Raw genomic sequence first — 13,989 nt, forward strand, 5'->3', positions numbered from 1 at the left:
AATTAGGTTAGGGCTTACATCTACTCACACACAGATATGAGACAGAAGGAGAAAGACACACACAAGGAATGAAGGTAAGGATGAAAAGTCAGATGAGAGTGGGAGCAATAGAGTAGGTGGTGGAAAGAGAGGTAAGAACAAGAGGAGAGAGAGAGAAAAGAGAAGCAGCAGAGAATAGGGATAATGGGATTTAGAATGCCAGGCTAAGTGGGCTATGAGGGAAGTTAGGGAGTGAAAAGGAGAGAATGAAAGAATGAGAGGAAGAATTAAGAGGGGGTGGGATAATGCAAGGGGGTGGGATAATGCAAGATTCACCTACCTTAAATAAAGGTAAGTATAGAAGGGCACAGAGGCAACATGTGAACTGAGAAAAGATAAAGTAAGAGTGAGAATGGTAAAAAGAGCAACAACAACAGCACAAAATCAGTATTGTCTCCATTGTCCCCATTGTCACCATGGGGCAAAGACTCAGAAGGTTGTCAAAACTGGTTTCCACTAGCTAAGGTTTTCAGGAACATGATCCAAGATAGAGAGCTTTCTGTACTTATCTCTTGGGTGAAACCCAACTAAAATCACAAGCGTAGCTAATCAACAAATAAACATTTTACTAATATTCTCCATTTTCCTAGTTTTACCTATACTCTCCTGCACAATGTATATAAATATGACAGCAAAGTCCAATAGGGACTAAAGTGTGACCACACTTCCCAATACACTTTAAATGGCCTGGTCAGACACAAGCTCTCTTTTCAGCATGACTGTTACTCATCTATGCCAGCATAGAGCACTGCTGTAGAAGGGCAAAAAAGCAATTTCCACTAAAAAAAAAGTATATTAAAATAATATAACATAAATTATATTTAATATTAATCATAATTAATTAAATAATATATAATTAACTAATTATATTAAAGTAGGTTTTAGAAGTATTAGGAGAGTAAAATGTACTGTGTCCAATACCTAGAGCTGGCATGTGACACTACAGGTGTCATACGCCGGCTCTATAGATCAAGAGCTGAGCAATCACGAACTGCTGATGGCTCAGCTCATGGTCTTCTCCCTGTGGAGAGTGGTAACTGAGCCCCTCAGGGATTCCCCTATCCCCTCTCTGTTCTTCCAGTGCTCATTGGGAAACAGACAGGGGAGAGGGCAAGTACACCTGGCTCTGGCTCTAGGGAGACAGAGGCAGCTGTCAATCAGGCAGCAGGGTGGATCCTGACAATATTGTTGGAATCTCTCCTGGCTGGAGTGTGGCTCTGCGCTGACTCAAAAGAGGACTAAAGCCAAAAAAAGGTATAACGAGAAAAAGAGATGCAAGGCTTCAATTGGATGTTAATTGTATCTTTGTTTGAATTTCTATAATATTGTGTATCTAAATGTAATGACCTTGTTCCCATGGATAATAGTTCCTCATGGACATTGCTATTTTCAACAAATTTAGAAAAGTGAACCTTTTTAAAAAAAGAAATAAGATGAATTATGTTAATAAATATGTCAGTAAGATAATACATTTAAGTCATATATGAAACTTAACTGCTATGGTTTATTAAGACTTGATTGCACTTAGAATTGCATATACACTGGGGATATCTTTCAACTTAGCATGCAGAAGTCATAGAATATCTTAATATAAGATTGTGTCTATGCTTCATTGGTTACAAGATTTAATTTACCTGCATAGAGTTATTATGAGCATGGAAAGAATAATTAGTCATTTGCATGATTCTTCGCCATGAGTTGTTGCAATTTTTATCTTATTTTATGATGTTTCATGCTGGTGCTAAATTACTTAATGTGTACGAAAACTCAAAATCCATTTTTCGGTATGTTTGGCATCATGCCTCACTGTATACAGCTTACTTAATAAAATATTTTTGTGAATCTGTCAAATCTTCTTACTTGGAAATCCTGCCAGTAACAACACTTCCCGTTCTTTCGCTAAGCCCCTGCTTCATAATTAGCTGTAGGATTGTTAACATGCCATCTGCGCTCCTTTATTTGGCCACTGACTATCAGGTCCACTCCAGAGGCCAACTGTAGTAGCGCACACTGAAAACTATTTGCTTAAAAGGTATCTATGGTCAAAGCTGCAAAATAAATATGTATTTTTATAATGAATTTCCATAAGCTCTATCCCACTCCTAATAACCATAGTGATCTAGACATTTGTAAACTTATTAAAGATGCCCATAGGGCATACTTCCTCAATGCATGGCACAATTTCCCTCAGCCTTGTGTCACCACTCTCATAGAGCCTGCCTTCTGAACTACTGTACATCTCAACGTCTGAGCAATGTAACCTTATCATTCCTTTCTGGAAGCAATGCATAATGAGATATATAGTCTTGAGAAATGGAGATTGCATCGCATGAAACAGCAGGGGAAGAGATGCAAAGCACACTGGGAATCCAGGAAGTTGTTGGAAGTGATGGGCAGACAGAAGGCAGCACTCTCTATATAAACGGGATTTTTTCAAGTAAGCTTTGATTGCATTTTCAAAAACAACTCTAGTATATGTATTCCTATTACAATGCTGATGTTATAACAGGATAGGATATGGTGGGAATCTAAAGTTTCTATGAGAGAGAGAGAGAGAGAGAGAGAGAGAGAGAGAGAGAGAACTTGGAAGCTCAGCTACTGATCAAAATGTTTCACTTCTATGTGTATGCCAGTGTTGTTGTATTTTATCTTACATACTGGATTACTTTTTTTTCAAGTAGTTTTTTTTTATTTTAAACATTGTGGAAAAGCAACAATGTAAAAAAAATAACACGTACAGGGTTATTCACAGGAGGGTGAAGAGTTTGGAGAAGGCAGGAGAAGTGAACATTCTAGGACAACATAACTGATCTGGAAAGTGAGCTGAATCGGAGAATTTTTCCAGTTCGCTATGTTGGCCAAAATTGTTCACTTCTCCTGCCTTCTCCAAACTCTTCACCCTTTTGTGAATAACTCTGATAGAAATCAACTTCTGTTGGTGAGTCCTTTACATAGCTAAAACCTAAAAAGAAAAACACTCCAGGCAAATATATTCATATCCACTTTTGTTAAGTCTGTTCGGTTACATTTTGAAAATTAAAGATAGAAGGTGGTTGGTTACTATGGGCAACTGCTCCAGATTACTTGATTTATGTATCATTTCAGTTACATTGTCTGTATTTTCTTTGAATATGTTTTTGTTTGATTAAATCTGGGGATTAAGCTGCAATGACTTCAGCTGTTAACAGTCACATGCATATAGCATGTAGATATGACACATTTTGCTGCTCAAGCTGTGAATTGCTTTCCGTCTGCCTTGTCAGACCTGCCATACTGTCTCAGAAAGATTTTTGCCTTGATCATTTTAATTGTAGGAGAAACTAAGATGAAGTTAAATTTAGGCAAGTTCAATCTGATGGCATTAAAGTGATATTAAAGTCACATGTTTTGAAGATTTTTGAGATACTAATGAAATCACTTACAATGGATGCTGCTCCTTGAGGTTTGAAAGTTTTAGTTTGCTGCAGAATCAGCTGGTTCCCTGAGCACTGGCCCTGATATCCTTTTTTGGGTGGCTCCATTCCCTTGCAGGGTCCTATGGAGCCTTGTGTGTGCTAGTAAGTTGTGTGTGTCTCCATTAAAACACACAGGCACAGCAGGACAAGGCACTGCCGCCCTCCCTTCTCTCCACTCCTCTTTCCTCCCTTCTCCGAGCTAGAAGATGGACAGCTACTGGTGATTGTCCTTGTGATCTTTTACTGGACAGGAAGTTCAAAGAAGCCGGGCTGAGAGAGTCGGAGCTGTTCTGAAACATAATGGCTGTAAGTGCTAGGGCAAAAATGTAAACAAATATTTTGCTGGGCCATGTATATTTGTTTGATCTGGATTCATCATTGAAAACATTTTTTTGAAGGTTTAATACTGCGTGATATATCAGTGCCCTCTGATATGTTTAATACTGGGTGTATGCTTAAAGTGACATTAAAGTCAAAGTTTTCCGCCCCCCCCCCTTCCCAATCCCAATCCTGCCTCCGATCCAGAGCTGACTCCTCTGTCTTCCTCTTCTCTGATGTCCCACGGTGTCTGTGTGGGTGCACGCTGCTCCATAGACTTACCTTGTGTCTCTCCTCGTCTCCAGGCTGAACATCTGAAGTTTGCATGCGCCCGCCCCAAGATCCTTTGCGGTGAACCCAAGACTCTTCAGATGTTTGGACGGGGACGTGCTGCGAAGACACAAGGTAAGTTTAAACCCTTTTTAAAAGGTTTTTTTTTTTCCTTAATGTTTTTGCTAGGAGTAGATATATGCTAAAACATGCAAGGGTTTAATAACCCTTTAACACTCAAAATGTACAATATTCTACATTTATATCACTGTATGAAGTAATGTTAGCCTAGATATATAGATTAATGGATAGCTCTACGTTTATGGATCTCCTTCAGGCAAGTATATTGTCATTCTACATTTACATAGTGTATAGCTTTCTCTTGTGTTTTTTACATCTATGCCACTGAGAGTTATGTTATCATTAAAGTATTACAAACAGGCTGCTGTTATGTTAACTTTAATTGCCATCATAGCTGAACGTTGAAGAATGTTGGTTTGTTGCTGTTAAGTGTTCTTTTAATGTGCAACTCTACAGCATATAAAGTAATTGAGTGGTTTGCTATTTTCTTTTCTTGCTCTCTCTTTGTCTTTCGTTTCTCTCTTCTCTCTATCTCTTTCTAACTTTTACCTTTAAAGCTGACCTCTATGCACAAAAACTGTCATTTAAATGTATTCCTCGATTCAGAAAGGATATAAATGCACCCTGTGTGCACCAAATATCTATGCAAACCTTAAAACAGTAGCAGTGATGACATCACTGTGCTGTACATAGCCTGTGCAGAGACCAGAGCTGTGGCAGGGACCCAAGAGGTCCCACCCACTACAGCCTGCCTACAGAAAAGTACAGGAGTCGGTGGATACAAGACCAGTCACCCTGCACAAGAAGAAATAGCAGCAGTGACAGGTCTTTATTACAGAAAGCTTTTCACACTGGATTACTGCACAAATCTGGAGGAAATACTGTAAGTACACCAAGATTTAAGAAAGAATACACATGCCTCTTGTAAGTAGACAATATTTGTTTATCCCGGAGTTCAGCTTTAACAAATCCAGTCGCTGTTTTGGATTGACATTAAAAAACATTGTTATTAAAGCAGTTCAATTTTTTTATTGTATGCATGTACTCATAACAATCAAGAAGATTTCATATTAATGCCAATAAATCCATTAAAATATAATTTTCGACCATTGTCTGAGTTATTCTGCTTTGCACATCATCATTGTACTTTGCACTAGTGTATTAAATAAACATCTAAAAGGCAGACGCACTGTGGGGTTCTCCAACTCAACACTAGGGATAAGCTCAGATCTGGACTAAACATGATCTGAACCGGAGCTCTTTCGAACAAGGAAGTACCATGAGCATTTCCAACCAATCAGCTGAAGGCTGGACATTCCCTACTCCGAAACTGCATGTAAATACGGGAGTGGGATGCTTGTGCTGATGTCATTCACCTAACATGGCCACGTAACCATATAATGTAAATATATTTTACCAATTGTTGCATCCTACCTCTTTGCTTATATCAGCTGCAGGTGGGGAATTTCCGGCCTGCGGCTGATTGAGCAGCACAGCAGGAGCTTCCTTCTGTGTTCAGTAGGAGCTCCTTCTGTAGAGAAGCTTAGGTTCAAACTCTGTTCAGTCAAAACCTGAGCACATCCCTACTCCACACCTGCTTTGTTTGAGCATTCTGATCAATAGCAGAGTCTGGATATGTATGGCCTTCTGTTATTGGCTACATTGCCCTGACTGTCAGGCATGGATAAATAAAGTCTACTCACAGTATTCACTGCACACATATGCCACAGTCCTTGTACCCCAAAACAATCAATTACCATGTCCCTCATATCCTTCATTTTTTCCAAGTCCAAATCCATGTTAAATCCATCCCCCATTCCCCTGTCCAACCTCAACCCCCTGACGCTCCCCTCCAGAATGTATGTTTTTTTAAAAATTTTGGGATGCACTGCTATTTTTGTCACAGACGCCTTCGGTATGGTCACATCACAGGTCCTCTCTGGCTGACCTAGAATGCTGCAGAGAACATCATCACATAATAATACAGTGCTGTTCCTTGCAGCATTCTCCTGTGAGTCCAGAACAGCTTGATGATGAGTATTTGATGCCCTGGGCTCACAAGAAGTGATGAGCATCATTCAAACTGGTATGGTCATGTGATGTCACAGGTCCTCTCTGGCTGGTCTAGAATTCTGCAGAGAACAGCATCACATAATAATACAGTACTGTTCCTTGCAGAAATATCATGTGAGTTCAGAACAGCTTGATGTCCTGGCTCAGGATAAGTGGTGGCCATCATTCAACCTGGAGGACCATAGATCACAGAACGGTGAGTCTGCAGGTGACAGCGCTGGCAAAAAATTAGCATTGCACAAAGAGCTACTATTTTATTCCTTGAAGTAAAGGGCAACAAATTTAAAGAACTCCAGTTGTTTTTAAAAATTAACCCTTGCAGTGGGGCTACCCCTGAACTGCAAGGGTCACCTTCTTGTTTTGGTCTAGAGGCCAGCATTCAGAAGATACGCTCACCTTGTCCTCGGTCAGGCGGCAGTGAGCATTCACCTCTCTCACCCTCCACTCCATGTGTGGTATGTCCCTCAACATCCTCTCATCTAATACAGGTTAATGGACTGCATTAGATGGGATGACATCAGCAGGGCTTGGACTGTTGGAGCCTGGGTGAGAACAAGCTGTGGGGACTGGTCTAGCAGTTCGGAGGATCAATGATCAGGTGAATGTATTTGTTTTTATTTGAGCCCCTATACCAAAACCAGCAGTTTAACCTTTGCAATGAGGCTAACACTGCACTTCAAGGGTTGCTTTTTAAATTCCCGGAGTCCGGCCTTAAATCACAGGTGCTATGCCAACCCTTGGCCAGTTCTGTCACACCAGGGTGTTCGGTAACCTAGCTCAACTCTTAGAGGAAGAAAGAAATAAAGCAGCTGATCTTGGCATACATGCACCATTTCTGACACTGTGCCACTGGAGTAGATTTAAGAAAGAATACACATGCCTCTTGTAAGTAGACAATATTTGTTTATCCCGGAGTTCAGCTTTAACAAATCCAGTCGCTGTTTTGGATTGACATTAAAAAACATTGTTATTAAAGCAGTTCAATTTTTTTATTGTATGCATGTACTCATAACAATCAAGAAGATTTCATATTAATGCCAATAAATCCATTAAAATATAATTTTCGACCATTGTCTGAGTTATTCTGCTTTGCACATCATCATTGTACTTTGCACTAGTGTATTAAATAAACATCTAAAAGGCAGACGCACTGTGGGGTTCTCCAACTCAACACTAGGGATAAGCTCAGATCTGGACTAAACATGATCTGAACCGGAGCTCTTTCGAACAAGGAAGTACCATGAGCATTTCCAACCAATCAGCTGAAGGCTGGACATTCCCTACTCCGAAACTGCATGTAAATACGGGAGTGGGATGCTTGTGCTGATGTCATTCACCTAACATGGCCACGTAACCATATAATGTAAATATATTTTACCAATTGTTGCATCCTACCTCTTTGCTTATATCAGCTGCAGGTGGGGAATTTCCGGCCTGCGGCTGATTGAGCAGCACAGCAGGAGCTTCCTTCTGTGTTCAGTAGGAGCTCCTTCTGTAGAGAAGCTTAGGTTCAAACTCTGTTCAGTCAAAACCTGAGCACATCCCTACTCCACACCTGCTTTGTTTGAGCATTCTGATCAATAGCAGAGTCTGGATATGTATGGCCTTCTGTTATTGGCTACATTGCCCTGACTGTCAGGCATGGATAAATAAAGTCTACTCACAGTATTCACTGCACACATATGCCACAGTCCTTGTACCCCAAAACAATCAATTACCATGTCCCTCATATCCTTCATTTTTTCCAAGTCCAAATCCATGTTAAATCCATCCCCCATTCCCCTGTCCAACCTCAACCCCCTGACGCTCCCCTCCAGAATGTATGTTTTTTTAAAAATTTTGGGATGCACTGCTATTTTTGTCACAGACGCCTTCGGTATGGTCACATCACAGGTCCTCTCTGGCTGACCTAGAATGCTGCAGAGAACATCATCACATAATAATACAGTGCTGTTCCTTGCAGCATTCTCCTGTGAGTCCAGAACAGCTTGATGATGAGTATTTGATGCCCTGGGCTCACAAGAAGTGATGAGCATCATTCAAACTGGTATGGTCATGTGATGTCACAGGTCCTCTCTGGCTGGTCTAGAATTCTGCAGAGAACAGCATCACATAATAATACAGTACTGTTCCTTGCAGAAATATCATGTGAGTTCAGAACAGCTTGATGTCCTGGCTCAGGATAAGTGGTGGCCATCATTCAACCTGGAGGACCATAGATCACAGAACGGTGAGTCTGCAGGTGACAGCGCTGGCAAAAAATTAGCATTGCACAAAGAGCTACTATTTTATTCCTTGAAGTAAAGGGCAACAAATTTAAAGAACTCCAGTTGTTTTTAAAAATTAACCCTTGCAGTGGGGCTACCCCTGAACTGCAAGGGTCACCTTCTTGTTTTGGTCTAGAGGACAGCATTCAGAAGATACGCTCACCTTGTCCTCGGTCAGGCGGCAGTGAGCATTCACCTCTCTCACCCTCCACTCCATGTGTGGTATGTCCCTCAACATCCTCTCATCTAATACAGGTTAATGGACTGCATTAGATGGGATGACATCAGCAGGGCTTGGACTGTTGGAGCCTGGGTGAGAACAAGCTGTGGGGACTGGTCTAGCAGTTCGGAGGATCAATGATCAGGTGAATGTATTTGTTTTTATTTGAGCCCCTATACCAAAACCAGCAGTTTAACCTTTGCAATGAGGCTAACACTGCACTTCAAGGGTTGCTTTTTAAATTCCCGGAGTCCGGCCTTAAATCACAGGTGCTATGCCAACCCTTGGCCAGTTCTGTCACACCAGGGTGTTCGGTAACCTAGCTCAACTCTTAGAGGAAGAAAGAAATAAAGCAGCTGATCTTGGCATACATGCACCATTTCTGACACTGTAATAATGGCATAAATGACAACAAGTCATAATCCTACACAAGACAGGCATATCTCCCCGGCATATCTCCCCACCATTCTCTTTGAGTTGTCTACCCTCCTCTGGACTCACACAAGCTAATGAGCAGATTCTCTCTGAAATAATCTAACCTAAGAAAAATTATTTGAATTATTTGTGCGTGTGGCGTAATTAATTACTGTGAAACCCACAATTTGATTTCTTCCCCTACAATAGCTCTTCTCTTTTTTTTTAAATCCAAAAACGTGTTTATTATACATGAATGATCAGTAGAATTGAAATGACTAGTAAGCTATAAACGGACATCAAACAGACATCTGCCTAGACACTAAACTAGCTCAGTATGTGTGGCCCCAGCATCAGCTAATACAGCAAAACGCCTCTCTGTAAATGCATTCCATTATTATTGCATTAGCAAGGCAAGATGTTGTGACACTCGGTTTCTGCTACGATCTACATACAGATACATGCATACTGTCAAATGTATTGCCTTGTGCTTTGCTATTACTTGCTCCCTCCATTGTACTATACATACTGCTCTGCTTGTCCTGAGCTCCTACGTGACAGCGCAAAGAAATAATAATAAAATCCCGATAGTTGTCATGCAACAAGCCAATCTCTGAATTACTTGCTGTCACAACAGATCTTTGTTCACCTTTGGCAAGTAAATATTGACTCCTCCTCTCTCCTCCTCCTTACCCCGCCGAGAGATCGCTGATCGCAGACGCCGAGCGCAGCGCCGGTGACAAGAAGCAGGTGAAGGTGGCTTGCTAGACACATAGGTGGGCGTGTCCGTGTGCAAAGAGGGGCGGGGCTTTACTGGTGCCTCCTGCGGAGCTGAATTGGACCCACCGACGCCTCTTCCTCGATTTAAAGTTGCTGCTGCTGCTCAGGGAACCGGCCTGTCTGCAACAGGCGAGAGAGGGGAATTGGATTTAGCTCTGTGACTATGCTGCAATCCCTACCTGCCATCAGCAAGCGCTGGAGCAGCCGGAGCTTTTTGGGTTAAGCGGAGCCACTTGTCGGTAATGTCTCCGCTCGTTATCAGCCGTTGGCAGCTTTTGCAATACAACCTGCTGGGAGGTGCATTCCATGGGAAGAGGCTTTGTGCCTGGAGGTGGGGGATCCGGAGACGCTAAACTGGCGCTAGTTGCTTGAGATTGCCGGGAAGCCCATCAGCACGCTGCTCCCGACCTGACATCCCGACGTCTCCTCCGCCAGGGGCTGTTTCTTCAGGCGGCTCCATGCACGATTTCGGCTGAAACCATGTCTGTTGGTCTGGGGCTGGCGATCCGCGATGGCCCCGTGCTGGCCAGGCACTGCCCTGCTCACAACTAAGGCTCCTCGGAAACTTGTGTTCCTCTTCACTTTGTCCTTGTCCGTCACTTACCTTTTCTACAGCCTGCTCAGCTGCTACAGCTCTCTGCAGTTCCCACTGCAGGAAGCGGGGATCTACCTACAACCGGAGCCCGGGATCAGCCCGGTGGACGCGATCAGAACCGCTTCTCTTAAGCCGGACACCAGCATCATTAGGGGCTCCCCACCGCCGTCCGCCTCCGGGAGCCCCGACGCTAGAAGTAGCGGCAGCGCAAAATCCTATTTGAAGTCCAGGTTTGGCAGCGGAGATAGTAGGGACTTTACTATACAAGCTGGCCAGGAACTCGCTTCCAAAGAGCTGCCGAGGGGTGTAAGTGCCTTTGTGTCCTCTTCCAACTCAGCCCCGCCATTTCGGTACAGCAAGCAGCCAGGCTCCTCCGATATCTCTGGTACTACAAGTTTCAGCAGAATAAGGACCTCGGTCACCCTGTCACAGCCGGATCTCTTGTCACCTACAGTGAGGACTAGAGTGCCATTACTCAGGGCTACTCAGAGACCCGGCAGCCCTGACAGTGCTGATACACTAGGAGTGCGAACTCTTCCTGGGTCTGGTCCATCCACATTGCTCGGGTCCAGCTCCCGGGACAGCGCTTACATTGGCACCACGGCGGAAAGTGTCAGCTCCTCGGACAGCGTACCGGTTATAGCCATTGATCAGAGGTTCAGCAGATCGGCTGTTATTACAGCCACTGATCGGGTATTCAGCACTCCGGAAGGAGCTCCTATTCAATCCACTGATCGGAGAGTCAGCACCCTGGGCAAGGATCCTATTCCATTCACTGATCGGAGAGTCAGCACCCTGGACAGGGATCCCGTTCCATCCACTGATCGGAGAGTCAGCACCCTGGACAAGGATCCTGTTCCATCCACTGATCGGAGAGTCAGCAGCTTGGACAGCTCTGCTGTTATCTATACTAAGCGGAGATTCAGCGCTTCTGCTACGACCAGCCATAGAGGATTCAGCACCTTGGACAGCATTCCAATTGATGTCAGTGATAGAGGATTCAACACCTCGGACAGCGCTCCCATTAGAGACTTCAGCACCCCGGACAGCGCTCCCATTGGGGTCAGGGATAGAAGATTCAGCACCTCGGACAGTGATCCCATTGAGGGTAGTGATAGAGAATTCAGCACCCCGGACAGCGCTCCCATAGGGGTCAGTGATAAAAGATTCAGCACCTCAGACAGAGCTCCCACTGGGGTCAGTGATAGAGAGTTCAGCACCTTAGACAGCACTCCCATTAAAGGTTTCAGCACTTCGGACAACGCTCCTTTTACCGGTGGTTATCCAAGTTTTAGCACCTCGGACATCGCTTCTGCTCCATCCTCTAGTAACAGCATTCCCATTACACCGACTCACCATAAAACCAGCACCTTCGACAACGCTCCGATTGCATCCTCTGACCGGAGGATCAGTCCTCCAGACTATTACCACGGCACCATCCTGTCTAGTAATTTAATAGATCACCCTTCACTCCGAGGATCGGGTAATCAGCAGCCTCATCTCACGGATGGTCAAACTTCCAGAGTCAACGCTGACAGCATAGCGACATCCAGCTTGACTCCTTCACCCGAGGACTCGAGCATAGCTGGGTTTGTGTCTTACGGAGTTTCCGATCAAAGCTACCAGGAGGCTGTACACACTGGTATAGATCCTATAAGAGAGCAGACTAGGATCCCAGTAGTAAGTTCTGGGGAGGTCGGTAGACTTTCGGATTTTCCAGGCAATGAAATGCGCTCACCCCTGCGTGATGTAAATATCTGGGACAGAGCTCCCCTGGCTGCCACTGAAATGATCCCAGAATCTCATACCGGATATTTGGAGAGGGAACCTCAGGAGTCCAGCACTACAGACGATGAGATGAATCGAAGAATATCGGTGAATAGTACAGTTGAATATGGGGACAAAAGGCTGCCTCAGGCAATTATTATTGGGGTGAAAAAAGGAGGCACCCGAGCTTTGCTTGAAGCACTAAGAGCCCATCCTGATGTCAGGGCTGTTGGTGTAGAGCCCCACTTTTTTGACAGGAACTACGATAAAGGGCTGGAGTGGTACCGGTAAGTAGCTGGAAAGGATCCTTTGTGTTGTAGTTTTATAAGAGTCGATCTACCATGTTTATATTTTATTTATCTATATTTTAAAAATGGTAAGAGCCACAAGTGTAGTTATAATATACAAGTATTATGTGTCTTGTGAAGAAGAAGAGACAGATTAGTCTGGCTGCTTGGTTATTGCTCAGTAATTGTCATTCCAGATGTGCATTCTGACTGAGCACGCTGGCATGCACACAAATTCCCAGTATCTCTGGGCTTGTGTTTCATTCAGCTTCTCTAACAAACATTGATACACAGTGATGCTTTCCATTCCAATGGGTTGGTCGTTTGTAATGCTTAAGGTGACCATGCGCTATACAATCTGATTGCACAATCTCCTTTATATTAACCATCAACTATGTAGTGCAAAGCACAACCTGATTCCATACCAGTGCAATTCATTTGTCTTGGCATTACAGAGTTTTGGTAAGCCTAAAGGAACTTGAACAATCAGATTTTAAAGTGTATGGCCAGCTTTAATCTTAACCATGGTAAGTTTTCACACTGTTCCATGAGTTGTCACTTTCATGTTTTAAGGAGCTTATGGCACCTAAAGAGTTAAGAGGTAAAGCGGTTCTGAACATTGGTATATCTTTTACAGTCAATTGTACCCCAGTGTCTAACTTACACTATGTCATTTCATTCAGGCATGCTGGTATTCAAAATGTGTGCAAGTATTTGCTCATGTGCAGCTATTCCTGGGAGCACTTTGTGGCTGTGTTTTTAATTTTTTTAATTTTGATATATGAGCGCCAGCTGTCTTTATGGTAATTATCACATCTAGAAAACAGAGGTAACTGGTAAGTTAGGCTACATCATAATATTGTGGCAATGTAAATATTACCTGCTACACTCCATATACCCTGCCGCTATGCTGGGGAATTACAATACTTTGGCTGAGGGCACATGCTGGGACTTAAGTTCCCAAAAAGTTTAAGGGTGAAACAAAAAGAAATGTGAGCAGGTGTAAATGGCACTCTTAAAGAGATCAATGCTTTATACTTCACTTTACAACAAATATTTGTGTTAAAGTGTAAAGTAGTTAATGATCAAGCCAATTATTGTCACAATTTGCTATATGGATCCAATCTGTTAAGAACATTTTTTCTATACAGTTAGTTGCATTTTAACTCATATGCTTGGTTTGCATACTGTGCATGTTATAGGCTCCTGTACAGGGTTACAATAGTATACACAGTCATGCTTTCTTTATTTAAAAAAAATGGAGCTGAAATGTACATTTAGCTTAAAATAGGTTGCATTTTTCACTGTGTGCACTATATGCTTGCCCGGAAATATAGTTCATTAATAAGTTAGTACAGCAGCTTGACCTACTTAAGTGCTGACTTCATTTTAGTCAAAAAAATATTTTATCTGCAATATCTTT

At 42.9% G+C, this 13,989-nt stretch overlaps 1 protein-coding gene across 1 annotated transcript in view; it reads left to right on the top strand.

Annotated features, from left to right (window-relative positions):
• The first annotated feature begins 10,308 nt into the window (after positions 1-10,308).
• The window catches only part of LOC108783708, a 202,268-nt gene continuing 198,587 nt past the window's right edge, over positions 10,309-13,989 (top strand). Inside the window, exon 1 of the mRNA XM_018552337.1 lies at positions 10,309-12,566. Coding sequence (XP_018407839.1) covers positions 10,429-12,566 — 2,138 coding nt within the window. The 5' untranslated portion in view covers positions 10,309-10,428. The remainder of the gene's footprint in view (positions 12,567-13,989) is intronic.

The sequence above is a fragment of the Nanorana parkeri genome, unplaced genomic scaffold (genome assembly GCF_000935625.1).
Source record: "Nanorana parkeri isolate BGI_ZX_2015 unplaced genomic scaffold, ASM93562v1 scaffold85, whole genome shotgun sequence".
NCBI classification, from domain to species: Eukaryota; Metazoa; Chordata; class Amphibia; order Anura; family Dicroglossidae; genus Nanorana; species Nanorana parkeri.